Genomic DNA, 26,435 nt, shown 5'->3' with positions numbered 1-26,435 from the left:
GGTAAAATTAAAACACACCATAAAAGCATAACTGAGTGATTGTATGCTGTGAAGGATGGTCAGGGCAAAGTGCAACACAATTAAGTTAAAAGGTAGCATATAAGAGTAAAAACAATGATATTTAAACAAAGTTTATAGGATTTAAGTGGTTCAACCACCTCATCTGTAATTAATAATTAATCCCTAACTGAAATCTAGATCAGAGTTTGGAGCAACCAGATTACAATTAAGCCAGGTTTACTGTTGAAACCATGATTAAAAGGATGGTTTAAATGTAAACGTGATTATTTTGTAAACTAGGTTTAATGTTTTGTGCAACTAGATTAATAGATACACATTAATCCTTGTTGGTGCAACCCAGCCTCTGAAAAGTTATTTGAAGCAGAAGGCACACCGGATTGGACCCTATACCGGTACATGCACCCGCATCTTAATTGCAGTTCAGACATGATTACAATGAGAGAGAGACGGACAACAGGCATAAAACACTTACAGTACATCATCGGCTGATTCAGCTCACACAGTGTGTGTGTGTGTGTGTGTGTGTGTGTGTGTGTGTGTGTGCGTGCGTGCGTGCGTGCGTGCGTGCGTGATGTGTTTCTGTGTGTGTTCACCTGTGCACACAACATCAAACTGCAACAACAAAACTATAGTACAGCGGTATATGTGTATGTGTTGCAGGGTTTTGGTTAGAGATAGTGTTAGTCAATGTGGAGAGTCGGACTGTTGGGCACACAAAGAATCAGTTTCCATAGAACCTGAGACCTCAGAAAAGTGAGCTTGGAGCACAAAGGGTGTAAGTGACATTTTCAGAATTTTACAGGATAGCTTTTCATTGAATGTAATTTAGGCAGGAACATTCACGTCAAGAATATAACAATTAATAACATAATGAACAGATAGACTCGGCAAGATATTGGCAAGGATATTTAACCATTTATTGCATAAATGGAATACAGTTAAACTTGGCGTTTGAAGGGCTCCGCGATCGGAGATGCTCCCTGAATTTTGTGCAGGCATTTCTGAGCATGCTAAGCAAAATCAGGGAACGCAGCAATACCCCCCATAGGGATAGAATAGCAAATAGCAATAACCGTGACATGTAACATAGTCAAATCACAGTATTGAGCTTATCAACATTGACATGAACTTAGACAAAATCACAGTATGAGCTTAACAACATGACATGAAACTTAGACAAGATCACAGTACTTGCTTAACCACATTGACATGTAACTTAATCAGACAATCACAAGTATTTGAGCTTAGCCAGAGTGATCATGCAAAGTGGAGGCTGGGGTGGAGGAGGAAGCAAGCAGCAAATGATTCCGAAGCTTCGGAACCAAGCATTGGTAGGGAAAGCAAGCTCTATTTAAAGGAGCCTTCCCTACTGATTGAGAGCTCTGATTGGAGTATGGCAGTCATGTGACATAATGACCAGCAGATATGTTAATGAGGTATGAGAACAGAGCTGACTGACAACTGACACTCAGACTGGCGGCGACTTGACTCCCATGCCCTGCATAAACTTACGCTATGCTTTATTTTAGGCAGGAACATTCACGTCAAGAATATAACAATTAATAACATAATGAACAGATAGACTCGGCAAGATATTGGCAAGGATATTTAACCATTTATTGCATAAATGGAATACAGTTAAACTTGGCGTTTGAAGGGCTCCGCGATCGGAGATGCTCCCTGAATTTTGTGCAGGCATTTCTGAGCATGCTAAGCAAAATCAGGGAACGCAGCAATACCCCCCAAAACTAATGAGCTTGCTCTCTGTCTTGGCAGGGCTCGGCCAACCAGAGAGCGCTTTAAAACCCCCCAAAACACGGAACCCAACGCCACATAAAACCTGTGTCAGTCAGACTCTGGTTATGTGTAGCAGCAGAGCGCCACTGCAGACTTCTACATGATTAAAAGTAAAAGACTGCAGAGTCTTGAACCATGAGAAGCCATCCTAAGCTTAGCAGTAACTATGTGTAGCAGCAGCTAGCTGCGATCTCTGCGTTGACAAATTTATTTTATGCTAAAAGATACATGCTGCATCTTAAAAGAGAGACCATTCTATGATTAGTGAAATGAAATAGCTAAGAGAGGCAGCGAAGCGACGCTGCCGACCTTTGAAATAATTATTCTGTTAAGAAGCAGTTCTTAAATTAAGAAAAGGCCATCCTACCATTAGTGTATAAAGTGGGTCAGCTACGCTTGCTGTGCTGTGTGTGCGAGCGGTTCTAACGCAGAACCAAATTGTATTAAGCAGTTGGTCTTAAGCCATCCTACACTGCGAAGAAGAGTGAATCAGCTACGCTTGCCGAGTTGTGCCCCATCCCTTAAAGGGGGAGCGAGCTGTTTGAGGTTACCCACCATGCTAGGTAGACGTGACCCTGCAATTGGAAGTTGATATTAACAGCTGTGATAACCGTGCCAACCACCTTTGAGCAATTAATTAGCCGACCGTCTCCTCACTTAATGCCGCTCATGCTTTTGAGCAACAAGAATGACCTCCTTCCTGGCGAGTAACATTCATAGCTGCTGAGGATCAGCGTCCATAACGTCCGAGTTGGAGCCAGCCCGGTTGTATGCATAGAGAGATGTACAGGTGTGGAGCCATCCCCGATGCTGCAGGAAGCATCTCTGGTAGCCATCCTTCCAAGGTCCGATACAGCTTGCCTCGCCAGAGGACGCCAGGCAGATACCATGACATAGAGGATAGAAAGAAGTATTAGTTTGAGAACGTAGTCTGGATTGCCTTGATGCACCACCCGGCTGAATATTAATGAACTCATACAAGCATAAGGTGCTGCTGAAATATACTTAGAATCATCTTGAGACTTGTTGCAACGATCATCATTATTATAATTATTATTATCATCCACAACCACGCAATCTATATAATACATCTGACTTATCAGCCATATAATTATGCCTTTAGATGAAGATGCAGTTTGATTAACGAATGACCTGCCTTTCATGGCTTCGGGAGGAGGTCCAGGTGAGTATCCTCGATCCAGAATCCTCGATCATCGCGACACATCGATGTCGCTCATGAAACAGGCAGGCAGCCACTCCCCTGTCTGCTGAATCTGTAGCGTGCAAGCAGGCGGGCCAGCAGGCGGGCAGGCGTGCAGCAGGTGGGCAGGCAGGCAGGAGTACAGGCAGGCAGGCTCATGGTTGCAGCAGAAGTAGCGTTAGCTGAAGCTGTAGTAGCAATGCCCTCTGCAGTGCCAACCGACTCCTGACTGGCCTCATGGCATTATACAGTAGTGGACGAAACTATAAAGATAAACATGTTAGCAGAAAACACACAGAAGCTGCAGCACAACGCTGCAATGACATGCTGTAGCAGCAGCCATGCAGCAGCTCCAGCACGAAGCTGAAAAGATAAACATGATGTTCGCAGCAGACATGTAGCAGCCTCAGCAAGAAGCTATATAGAAAAACACGATTTAGCGGAACATGAAGCAGCTTTAGCATGAAGCTGCAATGATAAAACCTGATGCCGTAGCAGTGGGCATGCCACAGCTCCGGCATGGAGCTGTAATGATAAACATGATGTTAGCATTAACTAGCAGTAGCATTAGCTGTAATTATTAGCAGTTATGCTAGCAGGCAGCAGCAGGTTGAGTGGAGCTAGCAATAGCTGAAATTCTAGGACACATGATAGTATCTGACTGAAGCAGCAGCAACAAGAGCCATTAGCACAATTATGTGATCATTGTAGCATAGCAGCACAACTGATAAAGAAAGAAGCCTGGAAATGAAACATGATGTTAGCAACAGACATGTAGCAGCTTTAGCATGAGCATAAGTTGAGCATACAGCAAAATGGCAGAAGCCTGGAAATGAAACATGATGTTAGCAACAGACATGTAGCAGCTTTAGCATGAGCATAAGTTGAGCATACAGCAAAATGGCAGAAGCCTGGAAATGAAACATGATGTTAGCAACAGACATGTAGCAGCTTTAGCATGAGCATAAGTTGAGCATACAGCAAAATGGCAGAAGCCTGGAAATGAAACATGATGTTAGCAACAAACATGTAGCAGCTTTAGCATGAGCATAAGTTGAGCATACAGCAAAATGGCAGAAGCCTGGAAATGAAACATGATGTTAGCAACAGACGTGTAGCAGCTTTAGCATGAGCATAAGTTGAGCATACAGCAAAATGGCAGAATCGAAGCAGCAGCCAGCCTATGCAGTAAATATATATATATATATATATATATTTTTTTTTTTTTTTTTTTTTTTTTTTTTTTTTTTTTCTCACCGTGTGCAAAATTACAGAACAAGTGTTTAACGCTGTTCCGAACAACGTTCAGCATGTACTGGCTGTGCATAGATACAATAATCAACTCAGTTTATCCATTTCACATGGCCACTTCAGTGTTACCATGCTAGCGTTTGTAGCATAAGACAATGGCACCCCTGAGTGTTACTAGCATTAGCCTCTAACATTAGCATTTAGCAGTGAACAAGCCTCTCCCCATGCTGGAATGTATCCTCTTACTCCATACAACTCAAAGGTTCCAAATGCGCTAACATTAGCATTTAGCAGTGAACAAGCCTCTCACCATGCTGGAATATTCCTCTCACTCAAACCTCTCTCTCAAAGGTTCCTGAGTAAATAGGGAGAGCTTCCTAGAATCTCCTTTTAGTAGAACTGTACCATCATGCAACTGTACTTTTCCCATGCAACCTTCTAACAAGTCTTCAACTCTCCCCACACTACACACACAGTAGCTGCTTGACCTCATGTGGCTCAAAAAAGGGAATTAACCCACTCTGCACACAGACTAGGCTGATTCTAACAGGAAGCATGTTGGAAGGATGTTGAAAGCAAGCCAAATAAGCAACTTTACTTCAGAACAAGCCCGAACAAAACAACCCACAACTAGAAGTTATGGGGAAACAAGACCGAGTTGCTTATAATGGGCAGACCTGGCAACACTGCTAGACTGAGAACAGTGTGAATGTGTATGGTAGCAGTACATAGACTGCACTACCCATGATGCATTGCCCATTTAACAACCTCCCTTATCAACTTTCCACCATTCCACCACATAGGACATTAACTATGGTGTTTATAAAGCCAAATAATCACCTGTGCAAGAACCTTCAGTTCCATACTTAAGCAAGTGTGAGAGTGAGCGTGTTTGATCCTCGCTTGAATGCCGCAATCTCACCTACTTTACTCCAAGTAGTGGCAGTTAGTTGAATATGGACTAATTCAACTGTAGCACATGACAATCTCTCTCATGGTAACAAGTTCTTACACCCATGAAGGCATATGTTAACCATTAAACATTTAAACCCCCTCCATAAAACTTCTAACATCTTGAAATGCTGTACCACTGAATTATCTAAGCATCAATATTTGATTCAAGACTCTTACCGAATACTAGCTGAACCACTCCTCAAGGACAGGTCCCCAACAAACACTCGGACTCAGGCTTCTGCATGGCCAAACAGGCCCAGACGCAGCCACCTCCCCTTATGCTCTGCCCTTAAAGGGGCAGTGCTACTCCTGTAAACACTTGACATGATTCCTGAATGAGCAAAGCATTAATCTTAATACACAAATATACTCAGTAGTTCCAACCTGCCTGCAGAGTAAAAGTAGCATTAGTATATGATTAGCAGCAATGTTGGGAAAAGAGGCATATATTAGAAGTGAGCAATAGCATCAGAATATCATCCATGCATGATATCAATAATAGCATAGGCTAGACCTGTTTAAAGCAGGATGGGAATCCCTGCATGGAGCCATGCATCTGAAGGGAGTATGGCCACACCGGCCAACATGTTGGATTAGCTGCCGAACTAGCTGGTGTTTGCAGAGTGTAGCCCTGCGATTAAAGATTTAAGAAACCCAGTGTGGCATCTGCTGGAGACAAACAGCACTGGAAGCTGGGCAGGAACAACAGTTCACATACTGTTCTAGGCAGCACAAATCACAGCCAATGCCATCATGGTTCGGGGTGCACTGTAGAGCAAAGCATGCTGTTAGCTTATGTTGCTACAAACAATTTGAAGCTTCCACTACTACCACTGTTAGCATATGCTATACTGTTGAAATGTTTTCTCTTCTGAGAAGCAAGCATGCTAGTAATACATTTTAGATGAGACCTTGTTCAAGTTATGAGTAGTAGTAAACACGTAAATGAGAACTAATGAAGTAGTGCATCATGATAGCTGTAGTTAACATTAGGCATAATACTGTTAGCAGTAGCATAGTGATAGCAACAGATATAAAAGCAGGCTAGCATTGCTATTGAAGCAGCACGGCAGTAAGCAGTATCTAAAGCAGAACCATATGGTATCACCAAGCTTTCGAGCAGAACCAGAGAGTAGAGCAGCCGCAGCAGCAAATGATTCCGAAGCTTCGGAACCAAGCATTGGTAGGGAAAGCAAGCTCTATTTAAAGGAGCCTTCCCTACTGATTGAGAGCTCTGATTGGAGTATGGCAGTCATGTGACATAATGACCAGCAGATATGTTAATGAGGTATGAGAACAGAGCTGACTGACAACTGACACTCAGACTGGCGGCGACTTGACTCCCATGCCCTGCATAAACTTACGCTATGCTTTATTAATAAAAAACAGCCTAATCTGCATTTAAGTATAGATTGCTTACACATATTGTTTCTAATTAAGTACTGTAGTTACAATCAATGGAAAGGTGTCCTGTAACATTCTGAGAATTTCTCTTACGCCCTTTGCGCTCCATGCAAGCCCTCGAAATAACCTATACTGTACAACAAGCTCACACCGCTTAGATGTGCCATCTCCGCTATTTGTGGTTTAGAGGAGAATGACCTTCCTTCACACAAATGCTGTATCATTCATTAACAGTGTACACTGTATACAGATACACACTTATGAACGCTTTGGATTTGAAAGAATTTTTATTGAAGATTCAACAGGAATCAATCAATAGGTCAGCACTCAGCACTACCTGTGTTACACTTACAATGACATACTCTAAAATGTATGTACAAGTACAGTAAGCAAACATAGGTTCATGGCCATGTACTAAAATGTATGTACAAGTACAGTAAGCAAACATAGGTTCATGGCCATGTACTGTACAGACAGTATAGCAATGGTCTGTTTGTGAGGCTAAACATTTGTGCTGCCACAAGGCCGTGACAGACTCAGAGTTTCTCCCTCAAGCTACGAGAGCTCTGAACAAGGATCTGTATGATTATATTTCTTTTCAAATCTTTTTATTCAATTTTCAAATGAGCAAAGCCCAGAGGCGGGTAAACAATCTCAAAAAGATGGATACATCACATGTAGAAAAACAGATTACATTATTATGAGAGTGAGTAAAACCCATCCCCTATCCCCCCTCCCCCCACCCTCAATCCCCAGGACGGTTGAACTGTCAAAACAAAGTAAATAAATAATCAAAACAGTGAAGCAGAATAAATAATCAAAGCTTGCTGCGCACTGGGTTGGTCAAACAGGTAAGCGCCACACTACACCGTTTGAGTATTATGGTAGAACATCATAAAAGGGCTCCAGGTTTTATAAAATTTCTTTTCAGAGCCGGCAATTGAGAACCTCAACATTTCCAATTCCAGACAGGACATTATAGCGCGAAGCCACAGGTCGAGCACAGGCGGGGCAGCATCCTTCCACTTAAGCAGAATGGCGCGCCTAGCGATCAATAAAGCAAAGTCGACCATACGACTTTCCGTCCGTGTTAGAGGGAGGCCCTCGCTTCCAACTGTACCAAACAGAGCTAATAAGGGGTCTGGGTCTATGTCACGATGTAAAATGTTGGATAGCGTGCTGAATACACCCTCCCAGAATGGCTGTAGCCGTGGGCACGTCCAGTATTGATGTATAAGAGTGGCCTCATTGTTACATTTATCACAGCTAGAACTTACGTCGGGATATATGCTTGCAAGTCTGGCTTTAGAGATGTGGGCCCTATGAACTATCTTGAACTGTATTAAACAGTGACGGGCACAGAGGGAAGATTTGTGTATAGAAGAAAAAATTGAGTCCCACTTTTCCTCTGATAATGTGAGCCCTAGATCCCGCTCCCAGTCAGCTCTTATCCTATCCAACGGCGCGGATCTCAGATTAGAGATGGTGTCATATAGGATTGATATAGCGCCTTTTGTTGTCGGATCAAAAGATAAAAAGGTATCTATGGGGTTAGTATTAGGTTTGTCAGGGAAATCGGGTATTATAGATCTCACGTAATGCCTGACTTGGAAGAACCTAAATTGATCTGATCTAGGCAGGCCATATTTCCTCATTAGTTGTTCGAAAGAGGCGAAGACCCCGTCTAAGAACAAATTCTTGAGACTTTTGATGCCTTTCCCGCGCCAATTTCGAAAGGTTATGTCACTTAATGAGGGAGCGAAAAAGTGGTTGGAGGCTACCGGGGTTAGCAGAGACAAATCTCCATAGTTATAGGTTCTCCTGAACTGGGTCCACACTCTCAGTGTGTGACTGTATGATTATATTTAACCTATAATTAACCATTCACCAATAGAGCACACGTATACAGTATATTATTTGGTGTTTTTATTTTTTTTTATTTGCACAACTCATTGTATGAATTGTACATTTAGTTTACATCAAACGCATAATTGCCATAGTTCACCACCTTCTGCTGAAAGAAAGAAGTGTGCACAGATGAAACTAGAACTGCACTCTGTCGAGGTGCCATGTATGGCCTACTTGTGTGCCAGCAGAGCGTGCAAGGAGGTGCGCTCACAACTGGCATCACCAGGAATGCTGGTCCCTCATTGGCTGTTAATGATGACGTTGCCAGAAATTCTGTTCCCTGATTGGGCTACAGGCTTAAACACGGGCAGACAACGTCTGCATACACATACGCGGCCGAACGCAGTAATGAGTCAGTATACAGTACACAGCATGGTTTATGTTTTGTTATTGAAAACTGAATATTCTCACAATAGATAAGACTAACTAGTCTTACACCATTCACTCATATCGGTTTAAAAAAAAGGGTTATTATATTGTGCATCTCCAATTCTGAATAATGGTGACAGGCCACGGTGGTCTGCTGACCCATCCGCTGTCCGAATACAGGTCTGGTCGCCCTCCCAGCCGTTCGCCCTGGGCGTCTATCAGGCGTAATTGCGACCGTCAGGTCGCACTTACTATCAAAACCTCCACCGGCTGTCTGTCTGTCCGTCTGTCCGTCCGTCCGTCCGTCCGTCCGTCCGTCCGTCCGTCCGTCACACTTTTGCCCTGCTCATATCTCTGCAACCGTTGCCCCGATCCATGCCAAATTTTGCACACACACTCCTTGCCTGCCAAACCACAACCTCCACCCAATTCTCACATGGCCCTCTTCTAGCGCCACCATCAGGCCGATTCTTGCTAAACACATTTTTGGACACTGCTCCTACAATTTTTGCCCTAAAATCACGCAAATCGGTACACAGTATGTCTACACTCATCTCATCAACATGGATCTGTCCCATTTAGCGCCACCTTCAGGCAGAATTTTTAAAACACATTTTTGGACACTACTCCTACAGATTTTGTCCTAAAATCACGCAAATCGCTACACAGTATGTCTACACTCATGTCTTCAACATGGACCTATCCCATAGCGCCACCATCAGGCCGATTCTTGCTAAACACATTTTTGGACACTGCTCCTACAATTTTTGCCCTAAAATCACGCAAATCGGTACACAGTATGTCTACACTCATCTCATCAACATGGACCTTACAGCCCTCTTTGTGTATACATGTGACCTGACGGTCGCTTACCTCCCGATTAGGGAGTCTTACTGGTGATAATTGGGGTGAAATGTTTACTATTCTGTCCCTATCGTGACATACTGTAACTCGGACAGCGCTGAGTCGGCTCATGTGACTTTTGCAACGCTCGACACCGCAACTCGCCCGCTTTAGCTTGCTCCGCAGTGTCTCACGTGGATCAAGGTCACCTGAGATGGCGCACCTTCGTCATCTCCACCATCAGCGCAGTGAGCGTGAGGTAGAGCGAACGACCCGGGAGGGCGATTTGGGTCTTAAATTACATTTGTTGAGGTCTTAAAAAGTCTTAAACATCAGCACTATGACATCTACCACCTGCTTGGCCATACACTGATCTTCGGGGCCAGCTGTCAGCCATCCACCAGCTGCCTCTCTAAAGGGTCTGTCTCTTTCTTCATTTCTGCTTTTGGCTATCTTCTTGGCAGTCAGCAGGCTCTCTAGAGTCAGAAAGGTGGTGTAGCAGGTTGTTAGAATGCATAATGGATGGAAGTGTGTCTTCTGTGACAGCTCATCAAAGTAAGACCCTGCCATGCTCTGAGTGGGCTAAACAGCTGTGCAATTAACATTGAGAATGACAGTATGAAACAGTTCTGCGGTTACAGTGGTCGCTCTGTAAACAACTTGTGTGTTGTCGCTTCCGTTCTTTACCTCTCCTCTGCCCCCTCCTCTCGGTGAAGATAGCAATCTTTAATCACAATAAAAAGCACAGACAGTAAATGTACCGGTATGCTAACGACAACTGTCAAACAACAGTAGGCTACTGTCTACAACTTGCCGACAAGACTATGTTGCCACAAAATGTAACAAAGAAGTGAATGTAGTCTCAGGCATTTCTGTGGTAACCTGAGTTTACTTTGTTTGCAACATTTTTATGAAGGCATCTGCATGCAACCATGCATTTTTCAAGAGGCACGCGAAGACACATTTGCCACTTTTCCTTTTGTTCATTGGTCGACATTTTGTGCAAAGCATAACTTGGCGTATTATTCCCTTTGGGCCAGCCTCGCTGTTATCGACAGCCTGCTGTATAGTGGTGAACTAGGCGCAGGAAAGGAATTTGCCTCTGGGGCACAGGTGTGAGCAGGGGTGTCAAAAGGGGGGAGGGGGGGAGGGGGGGTACTGAGTTACTAGGGCCCAAGGAGGAGAGGACTTAATTATTTTATACTTTAACTATTGAAAAATAGCAGATCTACAAGCTCACATGAAAAGTTTGAGAACCACTGACATAGAAACAGGTTTTAAAAAAAAATCCTTAGAAGGATTTGAAATATTCAAAGACTTTTCAAGATTTTTCAAAAATAGCAGATCGTAGCTCGGCACTCAGTGCCGCGCTGTGAGCTTGTATCTGCTATTTTTCAATAGTTAAAGCACAAAACGATGCATAATAATGCGTTCCCAGCCTCAGCATCCACAGTAGAAGCCCAGTTTGTAGAAAGCTGCATGTAGAAATTTTAGCTTTTATATTGAAAAGAATTTGCATTTGAGCTTTTATATTGAAAAGAATGTGCACTGAATTTGAATTTTGTGAATTAGTAATGAGCTTGTGAATGCATTACCAGTACTACTGTGCAACACCAGCGGGTGCTGTTGTCAAAGACATGTCGTCAGCGATGCGTAGAATGCTCCGGAACTGGGAGAGGACGCGAATGGAGTGAGAGCCTTCCCAGAACACCTTCCCACAGCCAGTGCAGACAAAGAAGCGTGGTATTCTGTGTAGAATGGTGGGCGGGACCTTATGGAGCTGTATGGAAGCCCCCCCAGGGAAGGTGAGGGTGTCAGGGTCTAGGACTGACACAGGGGCCCAGTGACACTTAAGGGCGTAGCTGGGGAGGCCAGGGGTCACACCAGAGGTCAAAGAGCCAGTGTGCTCCACGTCCTTATGCAGAGTGCCTTCCAGTCCTGTGTGGTCAGAGTCCCTGCCTTGGAGAAATCCGGTCTCTTTGAGCATCCGGACCATGTCCTCTCTGGACAGCGTCATGTACTGGTTGCTGTTGCAGGCATGACAGCGGCTGAAGATGTCACTGGGAGTGGGCCGAATGTTGAAGAGCCTGAGGACCCTCATGGCCTGTTCTATCGCATTCTCTGAACAGCTGAGAGACAAACAGCGACCCTCACCCACCTGGGACCGCAAAGTGTGGTATGGCAGTCCACTGGTGAGTATGGTACGGTCCTCTGCTCGAGCCAACTCAGCTGCAACTCTGTGGTCATCGCTGTTTTCCAATATAGCCACGTCTACCCCTAAACAGCGCAGGTACTTCCCCAGTCCCTGTAGCATGTTGTCACACACTATCCGTAACTGTTGGGGAGTCATATAAGGGCCCTCTGATGCCTTCTCAACACACAGGAGGCCCATTTCCTGACCATTGGATGTGGCTCCAATTACCTGATCCCCTTGATGTTCCATTTGACCACTGGCCTTGGTGTATTTCGTCTTTGGCTTCCTTACCTGGCCAGAGCAGATGTACCTTGGATGGAAATTGGTGGGAAGCCCAAAGGATGCTGGGTTGCTGGCAAGGGCAGAGTAGATTTCCAGTAGACAGTAGGCATCCAATGCTGCATATTTAATTTGGCTGATGCGTAGCGGGCGTTTTTCCCACATGGAGAGCTGCTCTGATTTGTCCAGGGGCTTTCCCAGGATCTGCTTTACCATCAGGCTGAGGCCTCTATCTTTGCGGGATAGCGTAGCACACCGAATCTGTTCATGTAGAGTCTTCAGATCTAGAACTTCCTCCACTTTCAGTGGCGCCTGCAACAACTGAGGCCATGTAGTCTTTAGGCATTTCAAGTCTCCAGTTATATCGTAAACCAGTTTAAGAACTTTGCTTTCAAAGAAGGTCCTGATGAAGCAAAGGGTTTCCTCATATTGGCGTAAACCACTGTCAGACAGGTCTAATAGGAAAACCTGGTCTGAAACAGCAAGCTGTATCACAGCAACACGCCCCACTGAGATAGAGAGTGGGGCCCACCACTCCATGTCGAATCCAACTACACCACCTTCCTTTAATACAGTGTCTTGGCATTTCTTAAGTCCTTCCAGTGTGTCCAGGAAGTAAACCTTGTCCCTGGAGAGTGACAGCTGGTGGTACTCTTCACAGTGAGACATGGGTGGGATCCACCCCATACTGTGAACAGAACTCATTTGTTTGAGATCATCTGGTAGACTCTGTTGTTTGTCCCAAACACAAGCCGACAGTCTGTTTCTGGGGATGCCGTATTGGACTGACCACCGGGCCGCTGTCTGGAGGTCAGAGTACTTGACCAGCATTTTAACCAAAGAGATCTGCAGCTCAAGGTCATCTGCCACTATATACTCTACACTGTCTCTCCAGCTCGCCTCTGTCATGGTTTTCTCTGTAAACATCTTATGTGTTAAGTATCGCAGGACAACCTCTTTTCTCTTCTGCATAGAATTGGGAAACAGTTCTGCGCACACCTCTTGATCAGTTGAAAAGTTGAATTTCTTTATTAGGCGAACCACATGTTTGCAGAGTACTTTAGGATGGATCTTTATATCATAGTGTTTGGAGAGGGCGAGGTGTGGGAACTTCTTGCATATGTTTCTCACGCTGAAGTCAGGAAGGCACCAGGAGTCTAGGAGTGTGACTAAGTGTTGCTCCAGTGCATGGTGGCCTGCGACAAATGATTCTGCTATAGACAGCTTGTCATGCAGAATCAGTGGTATACAAATCTCCTCCATGTCCAATACATTCTGTAGATTCAATTTCATGCCTAAAATCGCTGCCCCTTTGTACCATTTGAGGCCCTGAAGCTTCATGATGCTCAATCGGAGAACGCTTGGGTCCAGAGATCGGAGTTGGTATATGTCCAGCAATGCATCCATAGAGGCAGGGTGCCAGGTCAGTGGAATCTTTGTCAGTAGTCCTAAGACTTGATGCTGTAGTGCTACTGCCTGCTTCTCTGAGACTGAGTCAAGGGTCACCTGGGGCTGATTCTTCCGCCATTCTTTAAACTCTGCCAGGATGCAGCGGACTGGGTTGTTCATGTTAAAGTGCAATTTCTCCATGAAGCCCTCTAGGATTGTCAGGAGGTCTTCCAGTGGTTTATTCAGCTCTGAAAAGCCTTGGTAGGCCATCAAACGCATCTTCCGTCCATTTTTGCTGTTCCAGACTTCCAATAGTTGGTCTACAAGCTGGTCAACACCCATTGTAGTAATGTTTGATTCCTCTTTGCTTGCAGTCAAGTCTTTGTGATGGGTACTCTGCCCCATTAGAGAAGATTAGGCCATTCTCCTTGTGAAATATTAGGAAAAAGAACGCTGCAGTGGTGTACCAGACTTTCATGTGGCCAGTCTATGACATCAATCATCTATGATGTCAATACTATGATGCCAGTCTTCTCTATATTTGGGGAAAGTATCAGCCCAATCTGTCATCCGTTGACTTTAAAATTACAGAGAGATCCATAGAGAGATACACAGAGATGGCAATGTGTTTATTAGGATGAGGAGGGGATACTAATGTAATCTTTCTCAGAGTATTTGATTTGTCGGAGTTTGCCTACAGTATGTCTGCTATCTATACGTGGTGGCCATAGCAGCTTAGTAGGTACAGAGGATGTCTGGTAATCTGAAGGTCACCTCCAGGCCATACTAGTCTAGGCCAGGCCTCACTACCCCCCCCCCCCCCCCCCCCCATCAGCCATCAGCCAGATGAAGCTGATAAGTGAATTCTCCCTGAAGGACTAACTAGAAGAGTGTGACCTTGACAAGGCTTGATATGAACCACTTTGAGAATCACCACAAAATACATACAGTACATACTGTACATACTGTACACAGTTTATTATAGTGAGTTTAGCATCCCAAAACACTGACATTTCTTAATTCTTAATTTAGGCTGAGACGGTGCATAATGGAATATGTTGAGGTGACAGCAGATCACCATAGAAGTCGATTGTGTCTGTCAGTCTAAATAAATGAGGTACACAACAGGCCTATAACTGCTTGCTCTAATCCCAGATTATCTCTGCTAGTTCAATCCAGAAACAGGGGAAAAATTTACTGAAGAAAAAGGATTATTTGTACTGTGGTGGCGGGATGGTGGTGGTGATGACGGGGGAGCATGGCAGTCAGTTCACACACCTACCCGTAAACACAAGAGACAGAGACAACACACACTTGCACACACACATAATACACACGCAGTGTACACTTTCTGGGTGTAGTGTACAGTACACAATGGTGGCAATGAGTCTGGCACTAGCTACTGTACAATAGTTCACGTCTTTGACAGCCAGTGGGTACACTTTGAAAACAGCCAATCTATCTATACTATAATTTTCCGAATGTCTGAGTGAGTGTCTGTCTGTCTGTCTGTCTGTCTGTCTGTCTGTCTGTCTGTCTGTCTGTCTGAAACAGCGTTTCTCCTCAGTGGCTGGAGCAATTGATCTGAAATCGCATCACCATCAGCATATGAACACACCTGACATAACTGTGAAGCCCGTTTGTCACTTTCACAAATCGTATGCTGTATATTAGCATTTTTATGGTGTATCTATATCTATTTAGCCTACAGTACCTTTTGTGACCACACATGTTAAGGGAGGGGCGCTGTTGTTCAGGCCATGCACAATCACACACAAACCCACACACACACACACACACACTCTTTCCATCCCTCATATACTGTGTGCACAGTGCACATCCCATAACCCACACACTGCACATCATTTCGGAGCTCATATCTTTGAACGGGTAAGGGCTAGTACAGTTAATGTGTTGTTTTGGAGTTGGCCTTTTTTAATATAACACTATCGTCACAAAGAGGTTATTTTTGAACAATGCTAACCGCTCCAATACGTGACTTTGTGTGTACCGCTGTTGCCTATATTGAGATTGGCAGATTTCACCCAGTCTACCGTCTTCACACATTTAGGGAAACATAGGCATACACATAGTATAGCATAAACATTAAAGTATATAGGCTACTTACCATTGACCATTTGGAATACAAGACAGTAACAAAGAAGCAAATCGCAACTGCCCCTTAGTAGCGGACAGTGGAAAATCAAAGTAGTATGAGTGACATGAGTGATCTGGGCAGCTTGCCCCAGGAAATATGCCAAGCTCAATAGGCAACAACAGTATGTCCAATTGTTTTTCCATGGTATCAAATACTGCTGTTGTAAGTTCTCCAATTGTTTTTCCATGGTATCAAATACCAAATACATCATCATCATCATCAGCAGCAGCAGCAGCACCACTCACTTCACACCGTTGTGATTTTTGAATGATATGCGAATTGCGAAATTTGACAATTCTATTTCTCTCTCTTTCTTTCTCTTACCCTCCTTTTGCTCATCCTCTCAGATCCTCCGGTGATTGCAGGATGGATGAACCCCTCCCTCCCTTCACACCCTCTGACTGCACTCTGCTGGAGACGTGGCTTTGCCGTGGCCTGTGAGTGCAGCACACGTTAGCACGCATTTAACCACTTAAACCCCCCTAACACTTACACACACACACACACACACACACACACACACACACACACACACACACACACACACACACACACACACACACCCCTAACACTTACACACATACACACACACACACACACACACACACACACACACACACACACACACACACACACACACACACACACACGCGCGCTATGCTACTTCATTTATTCATTCTTGTGTCTTTGTATTTTCTAAATTCAATGCATTTTGTCTTTTACATTTATGGTACTGAAGATGACTCAACCTGTGAATCAGAAAAACAACCAAGGTCTTGACTGACAGGCTATATCCGGCCTCATTAGAACCCTGCTTTTTGAAACTGCAGTAAATGGAAGTGAAACCCACTTTCCATCACTGTTTCATAGCAACAGTGGTGGACACAGGGGCGCCCGCTGGCCTAGTGGTCCAGGCGCATACCACATACTAGGCTATGATGCCTGCTGGGGTCGCCGATTCGGTTCCCGATCCGGACGACCATCCGTCATTCCCCGTCTCTCTCCCCATTTCCTGTCAGTCTACTCTCCTATCAAATAAAGGCATAAAAAGCCCCAAAAACAAATCTTAAAAAAAAAAAACAGTGGCGGACAGTAACCAAGTACCAAGGTCGTTGCACACTGCTGCGTCTTTTCGGCTGAATTTCGGAGCACGTAAATAAAGAAATCAACCTCACGTTATGTCAATCACGTTTGCACACTGCCGCCCGTTTCGTATTTATTTTCGACCACTGGGTCCCTTGCTCTCTCTATCTCTCTCTCTCTCTCCTTGCCCTGAAAAACGCATTTCTCAATGAAAATACGCAGCAGTGTGCAACCAGCTTAATGTTCTTAAGTACATGTACTTCACCTGAGTATTTGTGTTTTTGGGATACTTTCACTCAGTGGATACTTTCACTCATTACTACTGTAGTAAGTGAAGCTGCTATTTTTGAATTAATGAGGTATAAAATAGTATGAGAATGAGTTTAAATTTAGGGCCACAACTATCGATTGTTACGATACGATTATTCTATCAATTACCTCTTCCATTCATGGTATAACTGAAGCGCAGTAAAAAATAAAATAAAAATAGAAATCTGTTGCGTATCTGTCTGTGTTTACGACCGTAGCCAATCAGGGACCAGCATTTCTGGTGACATCACCTTCAACAGCCAATGAGGGACCAGCATTCTTGGTGACGTCACCATCAACAAGTGCGACCTGATATAAATAACAAGGCGTGCTCTGCTGGTGCACAGCACAAGTAGGCCATACGTACATAGCCACGAGTGCACGAGGAGCAAGTTGGCACCTCGACAGAGTGAAGTCTAGTTAACTTTTGAAATACTATGTTTAGTGAGCACTAGTCACACAGAGGATGTACATCAAAAATACATTTTAATTTGAGTAGCCATCCTCTTTGTATGATTCGTTTAGTCATGTCTTTTTTCCCCTTCCCTCACCAGTAGGCGCAAAATAACAACAATATTAACTCAGCGGGTGCCCACGCGTCAAACTCTTTGATGTCGCTGGAGGCCCACGACGTGTTTGCCGCGTTTACTGTATTTACAGTATTAACTTTAAATCTCACCGTAAGGTCGGGGCTACGCCTGGATGCAGCCCATTCACCGCGGGTTGCTTCGAATCGACGCTGAGAGCATCGCACGGCCGTTTTTCTCCATATAATCCAATGCATTTCCTCATCTTTAACGCCCTTTATCTCTGATGTTTGTTTTATGGCTAAAACTGTGGCCGGCTGCGGCAAAATGACCAACTTTTGATCGGCAATGAACAGCTATGATCAACACTGGCCCATACCATACAGTATGTTACACAACAACATCCTGTCTGCGGTCATGTGACCAAGTGACGTCATGACGCATGTATTGACGCAGCAGGGCCGTATTCAATAGAATGGTGGTGGGCCTGGGCATCGAGAGGGGGCTCAATCTTGGGGCACCCAATGTGTTAATGGCAGTAGCCTAATACCCCAAATAATATAAATCATAGAAAATAAAAGAACAGTCAAATAAATACCAACAAACATTTAAAACAAAAACCAAACTAAAACAATGTTTTACATACCAAAAAAGCAAAAAAAGGCTTTCTGAGAGGCTAATTGTAGAGGTTCTTTTCTTTGGCACTTTGACTTTCTATACCCATCTAAACCCATCAACCTTCAGTGAATGTCGGTGTCTGACAACAGGTTGTACCTGCATCCCATCAGCCGGCTTGCAGGGAAAATGTCCCCTGCCCCACCACCCCCATCCCCTGTGGGAAATTGATTTTTTACTTGTATGAATCTTTTAAATTGCGCACCACACCAGTGCTAATCCAGCTCGTCACGCAGGTTTGACTTGACGTTAACCTAACCAATAATTACAAACGGTTGCTTTTCATCTGTGGCCTCATTGTCTGCTCGTGTTTGAGGTGACATCTACTGATCTTTGAATACCATTAGACTTTTGAATTCCTACTTGGTGGGGATAGAGTACTGCAGGATAAATGGGCTTCGGCCTCACTGACAGATTTAAATCCTTCACTCTATTCTGGGGCAAACTTGTGGCAAAAATAGACTATTTACAAGCTCACAATGCATCACATTACTTGAACTTGTATATTGGCTATTTTGGTTTAGAGGGAAATACTACAATTTAGGCATTTAGCAGACGCTTTTAATCCAAAGCGACTTACAATAAACAGGTAATACATCAGTATAAGCAAGATACTATGTCAGTACATCAACAACAATATAAGAAATGCATAGGAATATCAACAATAACATAGGTAGACCATGCACCTAATCAGTAAAAAAAGTTTTCTAAAACCTAAAAATGCTATCTAGCTTCATGTATGGTCATCGAGGGAAAGGGAGTGTTACAGTAGTGCTATGGGTTTAGGTGGAGCCTGAAGAGGTGGGTCTTCAGTCCACGGTGGAAGCAAGGGAGGGAGTCTGTAGTTCTAAGTGCAATGGGGAGTTTATTCCACAGTTTGGGGGCCAGGAGGGCAAATTGTCTAGGACATAAAGGTGTCAGGTGTGGTGTTGATTTAATTGAGCTGTCACTGTTTGAAATGGAATGATTCAGAAAACCGAACCAAAGAACCTCACATGTGATGACAGTGATGACACACGTGTCATCACTGTCATGTCAGGCAGTGGTGGAACATTTACTCAAGTACTGTACTTAATTTTACAGTACTTTTACTGAACTTGAGTACTTGTATTTCCATTTTTACGCCACTACATCCCAGAGTCAAATATTGTACTCAGCTACAATTATTTAAAATATTTACTTTCTAGTTACTTTTTAGATGAATACTACAGTTTGGGCCACCCGCCAGCCTTTTACTCAAGTCCAATTTTGAATAAGTACTGCATGCACAAAATTGGGCAGCTCTGCATCAGAATGTTGTAGAAGTTGACTAGAGATAAGGTAGAGTTAGGGCCGATTTATACTCCACTTTTAGAGCCGAATTTATTTCTGTTCGGTTCGGCGAGTCACAAAATCTCGGTGGCACCGAACAGCCGAATTAATGAGGGTACCTGAACCTCTGAATGACCTCATATTGTAGTTTAAATAGAGCCGAGCCGAAATAAATGTGGCTCTAAAAGTGGAGTATGAATAAAGTCCACAGGTCATAACAGAGTCAGAGTGGGTCCATGAGTCTCCAACGCCACCCAAGTGTACAATTTTGTGCAGACTAGTACAATGATGAATAGCAGTCATTATAGTGTGTTCCCGGAATTCAGTGCCATCACTGGCAGCAGCACTCTTGTTCCTTACATTGTAGCAAAATGATGACAACATAATAGTAGTAGTAGTGTGACAATAGGGGGAACTGTACTGAAGTCAGTGACGCATACTGGAGGAACAGTCTGAGAGCAGCTACAGTATGACCTGACTGAACCAGTGGTATTAAGTAACTACATTAAGAACATTTACTCAGTACTGTACTTTTGTGCAATGTTGAGGTATTTTTAAGGCTCCTGGAAGGAGCTAAGCTCCAACATCTGGCTTTGTTCGGGCTCCAAAACATTCCGGTCTCTGAAGCGCGGCCTACATCTGGCCTACATCTTGGCACAAAGTGCTCAAAGTTTGTTGTACGCCCAGGCAGCTTACAACAAGGCAGCAAAGTTGGACGGGATATAGCTGCATACTGTATGTGGTATACACCTGGATCTCTGTAGGCCAGTGGGTGCCCCATAACATAACACAGCATTTCTACATTACGGTATTGATACTTTTACTGAAAGTAAAGCAATTGAGTACTTTGTCAGGTAATGGCACAGTCACTCAGCACTTTTATTCTACCTATGAGGGCGGATTCTTCCAATGCATTTCAATGGGAATGGAGCGGTTTTGTGGATTTCTGCAAAGGTACATAGAATAAAAGTGTGGTGTGACCATGCCCTAAAGGGCCTTGTAGCGAACCCCAGCCAGAGAATGGTGAAGCTTACTGATGTTTCCAGAAGTTTTTATTCATGCTCAGCCTTAGACCTTGTTTGAACATTTTCCTTTCCTTTAGTTGTAGAAACATGCCTTTTCTGGACAGACACCGTAAGAACTATAAGACAGATAAATTACATAAAATGAGTTCTTACAACATACAAACGTTAAAAAGATGTCATACAAACATAACATAGAAAATGGGCCTATAAAACACATACAAACATATCTACCATATAGGTCCTATTATCATCAAAATGTTTACCGACATAACAATATAACCTGTGGCATCCCAATATGAAACCCAGAATTTCATCATTACCGTCATGTTATAGCCATTCATTTAAACAAGGCAAATATCAATGTTTACATGACAGCAAACACCCTCTCTCTGTTAATATGAATAGGCATTAAGTGCACAGAATCATGAAACCAAAATGAGCACATTACCTTGTTCCCGTTCTAGCTGGGTGCTAAATGAGCCGTAAATCATAGAACCTTATTTCAGAGCAACATTGTGATGTCTTTCCTTCCTTCTGAATTCACAGCAGGCAAGTCACTCTTTATATGCATCATTCACTTCGTTCCATGGCTTCAAAATAATAGCACTGCCATAAAGCAAACCGAACCTAATGAAAAGAAAGCTTACATAGTCCTTCAAAATAAAATAACCGTTATATAAGAGGCAGTGACAAACCAAGACCTTGCAGAAGTGTTACCTTATCAACAGACCTCCAAAGGGGTCTGTTACAGGCCTGTATTCCAAATTAGACTTGAGTAAAAGGCTGGCGGGCAGCCCAAACCGTAGTATTCATCTACAAAGTAACTAAAGTAAAGATTTTAAATAATTGTAGTTCAATATTTGACTCTGAGATGTAGTGATGTAAAAATGGAAATACTCAAGTTCAGTAAAAGTACTGTAAAAATAAAGCTATACTGTGTAAGTTTCTCAACTAGTGGTCAGTAGCGGTATAGCAAACCGCGGTCGCGTCTGCTTTTTTCGGCCGTTTTACCGGGCCTTCAGACCACCGTGTCCGCCTCGCCACGCATCCGTAGAGGTCTCTCGTGTCCCTCTGCGGACCGGCGTTGGGGAGTTACAGGCTAGACTTCTAGACCAGCGTAAACAAAGCTGTTGAAGCAAGCTACTTCCTGAAGAGACGCAAGATGCTCTGTGATTGGCCGTCAGTGTATGATCTTCGCTGTGATTGGCCGGTAGGGAGACAGGTATACAGAATGATGCAGATGACGTAATTTTGCCGGGAAAAACAGTCCCGGTCACGGCCACAGGGGCTCAGTAGAACACATAAAGAAAAGGCTTTTGGGGCTGAAATTAACAGAGTGGGTGTTCTAAAACTTTAGCGATTTAATAGTTAGGACAATTTTAAGATTTGTTTCATTAAAAAAGTTACATAGTATAACTTTAAGTACAGTACCTGAGTAAATGTTCCACCACTGTGATGACACGTGAGCTTCTTCGTGTCAGTTTTCTGAATCATTCCATTTCAAACAGTGACAGCTCAATAAAATCAACACCACACCTCATACCTTTATTTGAAAATAGCAATAACCCTGTCAGAAATCCCATGATGCACAGCCTCGCAGACATACTGTTGTAGCGAATCCTTGTAAAACATTTTTGTGCACAACCTGTGCAGAGCCACTGTAATGTCAGTAGACATACTGTACCAAAGTCACACAGATTCTCCCCCCCTCTCTGCTCCCTCCACTGGCTCCCGGTTGCGGCCCGCACTGAATACAAAACACTGATGCTGACCTTCAAAGCAGCCAAAGGTACGGCTCCTCCATACCTCCAAAACCTGATGAATCCCTACAATCCCACCCATTCAATCAGATCAGCCAACACAGGGATGCTGACAGAACCCTCAATAAAAACCCCAGTACAAAAATCCACTCGTCCTCGACAATTTCCCCTCCTGGCCCCCAAACTTTGGAATAAACTCCCTGTCGAACTTAGAACTACAGACTCACTCCCTAGCTTCCGCCGTGGACTGAAGACCCACCTCTTCAGACTCCACCTCCTAAACCCATAGCACTACTGTAACACTGCCCTTCCCTCGATGACCACACATGAAGCTAGATAGCTGTTCTCTTTTTTTCCTTAGGTTTTTAGACGTTTTTAGAAGATAACTTCTATACCTATGTTCTAGATTGATATTCCTATGCATTTTTTGTATTGTTGTTGATGTACTGACATATTATCTTGCTTATTATATTGATGTATTACCTACTTAGTGTAAGTCGTTTTGGATTAAAAGCGTCTGCTAAATGCCTAAACTGTAAAGTGTAAACTGTCACACTCATGAAGTTTCAAAACCAAGTTTAAACCCTATAAAATCTGCTGCAGAAGAGCAGTGGTGGAAGAAATACTCACGTTTTACTTAAGTAAAATTATCAATACTGCAATGTGGAAATACTTTGTTAGGGCATGATCACACCAAAGTATGGCTGCCAGCTGATAAACCCTTTTGTTTTGTATGCATTCTGTCCCAATAACCAGTGACACACATGTCACTCACTTTCAGGACCCTCCTTATAGCTACACAACACACGTCTGTGGCGAGATACGTATCTAACTGCACAGCAGACAGAGAGACGGGGTAGCCTCGCCCCAGTCTGTGCATTCCCAAAGCTCAAAACACACATTGCTACAACCAGTTGTCGCTCCGAGGTGGAAAGTCTGGTGACACGATAGTTGTCTCTTCCAGAGTCTTAGTACGGTCCACCTTCGATTCACCTGACTGTACAGAGTGGGAAAAGCGGAATCTGAGTATGAGAGCACAACTGCCAACTTAGGTTGTTCGTGGCCGACTGTCTTTTGCAGCCAGCGCATTCTAAAAAACTTCTGTCCCAATAATAGTGACGCACCTGTCACTCACTTTCAGGACCCTCCCCATAGCTTCACAACACACGTAGCTACAACCAGTTGTCGCTTGAGTCTTGGGACGGCCCGCCTTTGGACAGAGGGGGAAAAACTGCATCTGTATCGAGAATGTATCTGCTTCAAATAGACAAGGCGTATAAAGCGCATAAACGCAAGGTCTGCACGGCATGCGGAAATACACGCAAGACCATCAAACCACACTATTGAAATGCATTTACAGAATCTGCCCTCTTACAGTACGTAGAATAAAAGTGCAGTGTGACCGTGCCCCTTCAAAACCTTTTCTCAAACTTGGGAATTGTGGCATTGATGTAATGGGTAATATTGTTGCATTGTCATCAACATTAAATAGTAAACACGGCAGGTGCCACATTGGACAGACATATTGCTACAATAAAAATTTGAAGACAAAATCACAAAATGTATTCTAGCGTGTAAAGGGGTCCAGCAAACAGGGGAACAGCTGCCGTGGATGAATGTCATCCTGGAGCCCAATCACAGATTACCCATCGCCCATACAGCAGCTGTGCCATGTGAGATTACAATTAGAGTAATATCATCCATCATGTGAAAGCTTGTTATGCTACAGTTAACTCTGGTAGCTCTGGGTCTGCCGCTTGTCAGGCACGTGGGTGCCTTGTGCTGCCCATGGCTTTGTTACTGGGCTGCGTAATGGAAATTAAATCAGCTGTCTGCGTTGTTTGACTTTTCATTCTAATCAAGATAATGGAGGCTGGGGATGTACAGTAGGGACCCAAGGATTATACATCCAAGGAGTTTAAAACGAACCAGTAGGTTGGAGTGGCAGTTGTGTCAGTGGAGACCGAGTGTCTTTATCACTTCTTTGCTAGACCCTGGGAGATGGATTACTGAGGTGGAGCACCACTCCTACCATCAACTCTCAGTACCTACACTCATACACTGAGCACCACACCAAGCATCAGCTCTCAGTACTAGAGGTTGAAAGAGTACTGAAAAATCCTACTCAAAGTAAGAGTATTTTCCTGGACTAGTGTCCAGGAAAATACTCAAAAGTAAGAGTAAAAAGTAGCCTATTTAAAGTAAAAGTCTTCAAGTAAAAAGTAAAAGTATTTTTTTCTTTCTTTTTTTTTTTTACATTAATTACATCATGAGAACATTTAAGCAGATATCTCTACCATCCGGAGAAGGCACATCACATATTGCATTATATAGTTAACATTGTTAACTTGCTAACTCGTTTCATACTGAACAACTTGTTCAGATGTAGCCAGGGCCCAGGGATGCGCACATTCTTCACTTTCCTGTGTTTGTGAAGTTCGACAATATCAGGAGAATCATTGTCAGTTTCAGATACATTCATTTTCTCCCAGTCAGTTCTCACGTTAGCCTTTCCTTGTTTGGTTTCTGAATGTACTTATTTACTGAATTTAAATTACTCTTAGGCCTACTCATTGTCCAAATGAAAAGTAACGAAGTAGGCTACAAGTATTTACTATTTTAATTACTCAAAAGTAAGAGTAAAAGTAGAGCAAGTACAGATCCTCAAAAAAAGACTCTTGAGTAATTACTCGAGTACTTTTACACTCATACACTTAGTTGGCGGTGCCCATGCAGGGCCGGCGCCAGGAAACAATGGTTTAGGTTGCGTGAGCTTAAGTTACGTTTTTTTTTATTTATTTTTTTTTTATAAAAAGGGTGCAAGCCTGCGAGGTGGTCTGCGTGAGGGGGGGGCTGACACCGGGCCTGTGCCCAGGTGAGATCTCTCATTCTCTACCAACTGAACCACCTTAAAAAAACAGTGACTGTAAGCTATACACAATGTAGGCTATACACAACTTCACACATTTTGTATTTTTTAGCCATGCCTGCCTCTAACATTCAAACTCTGACAATGAACACAGTTTTAACTCTTATACTGCTTTGAACGTTCCTGTTCGCCCCAATTCTTGAGGTCGAGTAGGGCCAATACGGCCGTTCGTTCGTTTGATGTTTTTTATGGATTATGATAAAAGACGTCCTTGCGCAACTTTTGAATGCATAATTGGTCGTCGGTGTCATTTTGAGGACAGCCGGAAACCGTTCATAAAAAAAAAAGTAAACAGACTGTCCTGGCTCCGCCTGCCCAGAGCGACTCTGCGCCTGCCTAGCTGCCAGGGGCGTCAATTGGGTATGGCAGGGGTATGCAGCTGCCATACCTTGACAGGGGGAAATAATAAAAATGTACTTTTCATCGTGCCTGTTGCTAAGGTATGGCAACATGACTGGTGTCTTCACCAGACACCAGTCATGTTGCCATACCTTAGCTTGTTCTGAACTGACGCCACTGCTAGCTGCTAGCAGCCTTGAGGGACTATATTGTTTTATGCATCGGGCTGTTAGTAGAGAAAGAGAGAGAGAAACGTTGGTAAAAGCGATCATTTTGTCGGAAATCAGTTGTTTTATAGTATTAGTAGTATAGTAATTGTAGTAGGTAGTAGTATTTAGCAGTAGACCTACTAGAATATTGGGCCCTGCTCAGTATCAATCCGCCGAAGCAAAGCGACCATCCCCCACCACCCCACGGCCGAGGTCGCACAGCAGAGATTCCACGGAAGGAAAGTTTCGACAACAAACTTTGTTAGAATTAGGATTACAAACCTACCCGCGTTGGTGACCCAGGACCAGGCAGCGCCCACCACGAATGGTGGTGGTCGTCGTGATGATGATGAAGAAGAAGAGAAAAAGATTCCTGTAGTGTAGCCGTTGGCTTTGAAGAGAAACATTCCATTTCTTGGTGCCGTTGGTCGCGAAGAACCGGGTCAAAAAGTGCATCAAGAGCCTCCTGATATCCCGATATGGACTCGGAGACCCCCGCC

At 43.7% G+C, this 26,435-nt stretch overlaps 1 protein-coding gene across 1 annotated transcript; it reads right to left on the bottom strand.

The window, feature by feature from the left end:
- Nucleotides 1–11,348: 11,348 nt before the first annotated feature.
- Nucleotides 11,349–13,889, bottom strand: LOC308284958 (exonuclease mut-7 homolog; the record flags this gene model as incomplete). Its single annotated transcript, XM_080725680.1, has 1 exon — nucleotides 11,349–13,889. The coding sequence occupies one exon, from the start codon at nucleotides 13,887–13,889 to the stop codon at nucleotides 11,349–11,351; it is 2,541 nt and encodes an 846-aa protein (XP_080581806.1).
- Nucleotides 13,890–26,435: the final 12,546 nt, after the last annotated feature.

Source organism: Nannobrachium achirus (genome assembly GCF_963921795.1).
Source record: "Nannobrachium achirus genome assembly, chromosome: 5".
NCBI classification, from domain to species: Eukaryota; Metazoa; Chordata; class Actinopteri; order Myctophiformes; family Myctophidae; genus Nannobrachium; species Nannobrachium achirus.
The sequence above is the reverse complement of the archived record's forward strand: the minus strand, read 5'-3'. Positions and strand labels throughout refer to the sequence as shown.